The 7,373-nt window shown below is 38.1% G+C and overlaps 1 protein-coding gene across 2 annotated transcripts; it reads left to right on the forward strand.

Annotated features, from left to right (window-relative positions):
- The first annotated feature begins 231 nt into the window (after positions 1-231).
- On the forward strand, positions 232-7,373 carry klhdc3l (kelch domain containing 3-like). 2 transcript variants are annotated; one of them, XM_026295947.1, is made up of 8 exons: positions 232-366; positions 2,066-2,258; positions 2,496-2,578; positions 2,701-2,779; positions 3,145-3,191; positions 3,374-3,494; positions 4,617-4,806; positions 5,583-7,373. In XM_026295947.1, exons 2-8 carry the CDS (start codon positions 2,090-2,092, stop codon positions 6,211-6,213), a joined length of 1,320 nt encoding a protein of 439 aa, XP_026151732.1. In that variant the 5' UTR covers positions 232-366; positions 2,066-2,089; the 3' UTR covers positions 6,214-7,373. The 2 variants fall into 2 exon arrangements, with proteins under 2 accessions (XP_026151732.1, XP_026151733.1); XM_026295948.1 differs by lacking the exon at positions 232-366 and adding an exon at positions 425-1,124.

Below are 7,373 nucleotides of genomic sequence, written 5' to 3' on the forward strand. Positions count from 1 at the left end.
GACAAAACCTTTGTGACATTAACATATCAATATATTTGCCAAATTTAAATGTGATTATTATGAAGTCCAAACATGGACATGGCAAAATCTTGTCAGTTTGGGAACACAATGGCAAGTTTGAGGTAATTGAAACATATCTTGCACAATGTTTGCAAGACGTTAGAACATTTTTCCCTTAATGAGAAATGATACTATTTCGAAGAAAAAAATACAGTTATCATGAATAGACATGATGGAATTTCCTACAAATCACAGAGTGATCCACGAGTTAAACTTTACAACTAGGTAAAGAGCAGTTTACGCGGTGGCCCTGAATGCAACGCAGAGACGTCCAGTTGTCAGAGGAAGAGGAGCAGTATGGATCCCGTAAGCAACAAAACATTATTCAGCATTAGTATCGTTAACCTGACTGTTTCAGAGTATAATATCATTTCGTGTTGAGCCATAAGATGCATCATACTTTATTTGCATTAAATAACACCAATGTTTACAATCGTTAACTAACGCTAACTGGCTGAAAGTTTATCGTAGTTAACGTTATGTCTTCATTTCCTCTTCTTCGCCGATGTGGATTTTAGCGCTTTAGGTTAACTAGCTAATGTCGGAATGACAGGCTGACATGTGATTTTAGTTGTAGTTTTGTCTTATTTATATTAGTGACACCAAGAAGCTGAACTCCAAACATATAACAGCTAATTATGTTAGCTAACGTAACGTTAATGTGTGTCGGTGCTCAGCGGGCAGTTAACGGTCGTCACATTCAATGGGAGACGATAGAAACAGCTGCTTGTAGCAGCCAACGACAGTAACAATAACTTTAACAATAGCCTTAGCGTTAACGTTAGTTGGCTGTGTAGTGGCGTTTTAGTAGGTTTATATCTTATCACAGCTCGTGGTTATAGTTTTGAAACCTCCACCCATTTGATGGTGTTGTTGCGACGTCAGCTTCTGTCAAAACCCCGTCAACCCAGAATGCCTGGTGACTCCACATGGTATAACAATAGTAATCCCATAATGCGAGAGCAGTTTTGATGAGAACAGCGGAACCACATAGAGAAAGATACCGTGTGATGTGGCCAGGACTCATAACTTAGCAGCAGAACGAAAGTGGCTGGACAGACAAGGTGACTTAGACTGTTATTCTAGCTTTTCTTCATTATACTGTATACTTATAATGTATACATTATAGTATACATTATAAGTATAGTTTTTGTTAATAGTTGTTCATCCACTTTCTTTAATATATAATATATTCTGATTTAACAACACTAAATGCTTGATCCTCAAAAGGGATGCTGAAGTTAACAAAGACTGTAGAGGTGTCTTTGCATTTGAATGTATTTTATTGTGTTAAATTCATTCATTTTAATCCTTCAGTGAAGATTAGATTAGTCAAACTGAAAATTAAAATAACTTGGTGAGATGCACCCTCGCACAGCTTGTCAGTGCCATGGATCAAATTACTTACTTACCATCTTTAATTTTAAATTGTTTTGCAAAGAAGTATCCTTATCTCCATAATATTTAATGAAATTAAATCCGAGTATGTGGTCATTTGTTACCTCTGTAATCTAGTTTGTTATTAACTATTTTCTCTTCAATTCTCTAAAAATGTTGTTGAATGTAGAATCAGTGAAAAATAGAAAGCTGGCACTGAGTCTTAGTGTTGATCTTAGTGGATACCAAGTATTTTAAAATAGTATAGCAGTAGTCAGATGAGCTGTGAATCAGAGTCCCAGTTGTGTACAACTCTACAATCATAACAACTGTCTCTGTCCTGCTAACACAGAGTGGCTCACCATGCAGTATATCAGTGTTGTCATTACTGAAGGCCGTAACAGTGCAGAAACAGACTGAAAACATGAGGAGGTGAAAGAGAGGTGTATGATATGGAACTAAGGTACTGGGTCAGAAAGGAATCAGGCATGTTGTAGCCATGTTGTATGTGCCTGAACCACCAGGGCTGCCCAGTTTCTTTATATATCTTCCTTTTTTTGTATTATAGGACTATAGGTACAGTCTGTACTCTATCTTATATGCAACTCTTTGGTGTTGCTTCTTTTAGAAAATGGTCCAGTGAGAGCCGACGATGCCAGGTATGAGTCAGAGAAGTCCCTCTCTGTGGACTCTGCTCCCCCCAAGCAGCCAATCCCCATGTGACCGCTATAAGCACGCCTGCTGCAGCTGTGATGGAGACGTCTATGTCCTGGGAGGCAGACTTAATAGCTGTTTGAGGGACTTCTGGAGGTACAGCGTAGGTGAGGGCTACATACACACAACTAGTGTTCCCCTTCTAAGTGCCACATTGATTTGTGGCATTCAAAGGGACATGATGACATTTCTTAGTGTACTTTACATGATACATGTTGTATAGAGAAGATATTGTTTTTTATGGGAGGATGCACTTAAATAAGACGCAGAAAACAGCAATGGATCAGACAAAACAACATGTGGTTTGATCAAGCAATCAAATATAACTGTGCACAATATCTTAGTACGTAACGAGTGGACAGAGTTGAGCTGCACCAGTGAAGCTGCACCCGAAGAGTTAGAAGGACACTCTATGGTGTTTCATAAGGTACAGACTCATCAAAATCTGTTTATGTATCCATTTATCTATAACTTTAAATAGTATAAAAATGTTCATTAACTTATGTTGCTACTCTTTCTTCTTTTGTCATACTTGTTTGACCTTTCCAGGGCTTCCTTTACGTGTTTGGAGGCATGCTGGATTCTGCATACACCAAATGCAGATGTGCGCTTTGGGTATTTGACGTTGGTAAGTTTCATTGTAGAAGTGCATGCATTGTAAAATATAAATTAGCAGAGATCTTCGTAGTGTTGACAACAAATTCTCAGGCTTGTTGTTATATGTTCATTACAGTCTCAGGACTCCAAGACCCTGTGAAAACTTTCTGTATCAAAGTTGTGTCAGAAACATGAAAAATAATTTCATTACCAGATCTTACCTCTCTGTAAAATAAGAATACCAATCTAAAACTGAATTTATCCTGGCAAATATTAAGAGAAGATGATTGTAATGGAGCTGTCCTTTCATCATGTCATTATTTAAATATGCAATTTATCCATCTTTGTTTTCAACTTAAGATCTAGTGTACTTACATTTTCCATTGTGTATTTCAGAAAAACAGAAATGGGTACACTGCCAGGGAACAGTGAGTTCCCCTAAGGTACAGAGCTCCTTTCATATCAGAATGACATAATGTAGTGACTGATATTATTAAACTCTTATTTCTGCTTGTTGAAGTTATTTTGTTAAGGCTATTTAAATTTTCTAATGATAACAGGGTAGTGGGGCTAGTAAATGATCTGCAAACTCTGTGTATATGTGTCTGTCTGTCTGTCTGTGCAGAGCCAAATGCCAAGCAACAGAAAAGAACACAGTGCTGTGGTGATTGGCTCTTCCATGCTGGTGTATGGAGGTTTTGTAGACATAAGAGGATCCTCACAGGACTTTTGGAGTTTGGATTTGGGTGAGTTTAAAAAATGCTTTTATTCAAAATTGCATAAGTGTGCTCACACGTAGACTTCTGAATTTCCCCCATGCGGAATCAATCAATCAATCAATCAATCAATCAGTCAATCAATCAATCAGTCTATCTATCTATCTATCTACACTACGTCTTAATTGGGATGGGAATCTTTAGACTTTCCACAATTTGATTCGATTTCAATTCGGAGGCCCACTATTCAATTCAAAATGCATCATTTGTGGATCAAATGTTTCTATTCATATTTTATCCATATGAAATACTTGCTACTTTTAAAACATCTGCAGGAATCAGTGATGAGAATCAATAATTTTTTACTATTACTTTATTAAAGTGGCAATCTGCTTCACAATTACATGGGCAACTTTGCTTCTCAAAAATTGCCAGTAACAGCATCCTTGTTTTAAGCTTATCAAACTTTGGCATGACTCTCTTTGCAACAATAACAGCTGCTCTTATTCATTAAAAAACAAGTAAGGTCCTTTCTCTAAACAAAAACTTTTGTTATGGGCAAAAAACCCTGAGACAAAACTTGCTGTCAAAACAAAATAGCAACACAACTACATATATTTTAATAGCAGCTCTAATGTAAACATTCTTGTGTAACAATAAAACAAGAAATAACAAATAACAGAATATGCACCAAGGCAAGTTGCTTAGCTGGTAGATTGTAAAATGTAAAATGAAGCGGGCGCTGCTCGTATGGTTTTTGTCTGTTGTGCTATTTTCTTACTTAGCTCATGCACGTAAACAAACAAGCCTAAACGTGCTTGTAGCACATGCATGCAGGCCATTGGTAGTCTGGTAGTGGTAAAACATGTCTGACTGGTGGACTTTATTCAATCAAATATTAAAATCAATTATTAACTTTTCCGCATCGATTCTGAATTGTTTTAAAGTGAATGACGTGAATGATTATTTTTCCCACCCATGTGTCCTACATTCTTAATGTTTCAACTGCAAATTTAGCTGAATAACTGGTTATAACATCATTGTCATAATAGGAAGTTATGAGGCAGCTGTAGACTTTCCACAATTAACACAATAGCCGCTCCAGTATGTGCATTAACCGTAGCTACTTACCTGTGTTTCTTTGTATGTCAGACTCTATGGCTTGGTCCCTGCTAAGTGGTTCTCAGCAGAGCTCATTAGGCCCAGGCCCCCGACACAGTCACTCAGCAGTGGCCTACCACGATTGCATGTACTTGTTTGGGGGCTTGAAAGGCTTGCGGGAGCAGAGAGATTTCTGGAAGTGGAATTCCACCAGTCACCAGTGGAGTTCCCTCAGGACCAAGTGAGTAGTAATTTCCTCTTTCACTTTATCTTCTTGGGAGCTGCCATGAGTCCACAGACAAACATGCTGTTAGAATTGCAGAATAACCTTAAATGTGGTTCCTTTAATACTGGGTAGATGATAATATGCTCCTAAAGGTATAAGCTGCATAAATATTGTGAAGAGAGAAAATTCTGTTAAATTATGATTTATCCTGATATTATCATACTTTATCATCTAAGTTTCTTCCGAGTGAGAAACAGATGTCGAGCAGACTTCACAAGTAGTCCATCAAAGCGCCTGATGAAAACATACCCACATCAAACTGATGGAAACAGAATTTCTGGTCTTATGTAGATCTGGTTAAGATAATACTGAGAGTGCTTCAGTGCCTGCTGAACAGACAGAGATCTGTTTTGATCTGGCTGACATAAAAAGACTGTGATTAGTGGAGAAAATTCCTACAGTTGTATTATGTGGTCACTTCCTTCTTTGCCTGATGAACAATGTTTTATCATCACAATTATAGTATAGACAGGAGTAACAAGCAAGAGATTACCTTCCAGTGTCGGCTTGATTTAGGTTATGATTGTGCTGGTTAACATTGTGCAGCTGTATTATGTGGTGAAATTGAAACATGATTAATACAAGAATAATAAGTGTATATGTGTATAATCCAGCCTTTCTCTGTCATGTCCTAGGACTACATACATAAAAAGATAAAAGGTAAATGTGCACAATCAACATTGTTTTTTGTGTTCCTTCCTGCTAACACCACCTATGGTGCTTATCCTCAGTTCCGGGCCCTCCAGACTGATGGGCCACTCAGCGGTGGCCTACAAGGACAGTATGCTTCTTTTTGGGGGAGGTGAGAGCCAGAACTCTCCAAAGAACTGCCTGTGGAGGTACAACTTCTCCACTCAGACCTGGGGGCAGGTAGCCACACTTCTCGGCTCAAACCCCCCACACAAGATTCACCACTGCTGCACTGGGCTGGGTCCCAGCTACAAGTCCAATACCAGCAGCCCCCCCTCTAGCTTAACAGTCCAACCCAGTGACAAACCAAGGCCCTTCAAGAACAAGTGCTTCCCAGAGCCTATCACTTATCTAGAATCAGAAGGAGCTATAGAGCTGCAGACATTTAAATCAAACAAGTGCTATGGTAGCAAAATTCTCATAAAATCTTCAGAGCTGGGCAATAGCAAAGAGGGCTTGATGAGGAAAAATGCAGAGCAGATTGGAAACTGTTCGACCATCAACAACAAAGCTCTCAGGAAACAGTGGAGCTGCAGTGAGGGAGACCTGCTTGATGAAGAGGATGAAGCTATAGACAAGCATCTGCCCAATCTGCTGCTGGTCCTGGGAGGAAGACCCAGCACCAGTCACGGCCCTATCTCCATATGGCAAATGACTCTTACTGACTCATAACCTTTTGAGAAATGTTTTTCTCCATGTGAGAAGAATTAAAACAGTATTATACTATGATACTATGACTTCTTCTATTTGAAATCAAACATATTTAAAGGGTTTACCAAAATTCTGTGAAAATGAAAAAAACTTGAAATATTTTTACACTGATTTTAACTTTTTTTTTTGTTGTTGTTGTTGTTTTTGTGTGTTAGCAGGTTTTGTTTTAGCAATACTCAAATACCTGACTTTACTACACTTGCACACACATGAACTTTTAAACAGGAGATCTCTTACATGCTCCTTTACTGAATAGTCTTATTCTTATTCTTAGTCTTATAGTCTAATTATTGCTTGGTGTTTATTTGTACTAAAATCAATAATGTGACATATTTCTGCACCACAGGCTGTAAAACCTGAACATACTGCACAGTTGGCTCTACATAGTACAAACTGACAACTTGGAGATGATAACAGTGCCTATGTAACCTAAATGACACATGATGGCGCCAGAGCCCAATGTTCTATTCAGAAAAAGGAAACAAGTGTACATTCTCACTGGGTGATCAACCTTAATAAATCAAAAGTGAAAATTGATGGCACACCAAGACATTTTGTAGAGATTGTATTTCTGAACAGAAAACCTGACATCAGACCAAGAAATCTGTCTTATGCAAGCATTGTATGGGGGACAAACATGGCCCACCATCTGCTCTTCAATTAACTGACCTTGACCAAAAAGACTAGATGTTACCAGAGGAGGTAATATCCCAAAATGTGTTGACCAATAAAATGTAAAGAGCTATTCTGTGAAGTGAAGTGAAGAAACTACTCTAAATTGTGAAATTAGTGGTTTCAGATAACATTTTTATTCTTATTTTCTATCTGATGACATTATGTAATGTAAACCTATTCTAAAAGTACTTCTGCTTTGTTTGTCTACCTGTAGGAAAGTGAATGAATTAACTGCAGCAGGCCAGACTGCTCTAATCCATCACTGCTGTTGTGCCTCATGTAATTTGGCCTATCGACCTAAAGAAAAACGTGTCCCACACTGACAGGGACCTGCTGCTGAAAACTATCACAAGTGCTCTTATTAGGATTTAAGTTTATACATAATCTGGCTGTGCATAATATTGACACTATTATGGTATACTGTGATTCCAACAGTTCATCTTGTC

The sequence above is a fragment of the Mastacembelus armatus genome, chromosome 21, assembly GCF_900324485.2.
Source record: "Mastacembelus armatus chromosome 21, fMasArm1.2, whole genome shotgun sequence".
NCBI classification, from domain to species: domain Eukaryota; kingdom Metazoa; phylum Chordata; class Actinopteri; order Synbranchiformes; family Mastacembelidae; genus Mastacembelus; species Mastacembelus armatus.

Bases quoted from the DNA above. Each gene is read 5' to 3' on its own strand.
- klhdc3l (XM_026295947.1), top strand. From the start codon at position 2,090: ATGCCAGGTATGAGTCAGAGAAGTCCCTCTCTGTGGACTCTGCTCCCC. The intron at 3,495-4,616 runs GTGAGTTTAAAA...TTTGTATGTCAG, and splicing joins CTTTTGGAGTTTGGATTTGG to ACTCTATGGCTTGGTCCCTG. The intron at 4,807-5,582 runs GTGAGTAGTAAT...GCTTATCCTCAG, and splicing joins TGGAGTTCCCTCAGGACCAA to TTCCGGGCCCTCCAGACTGA.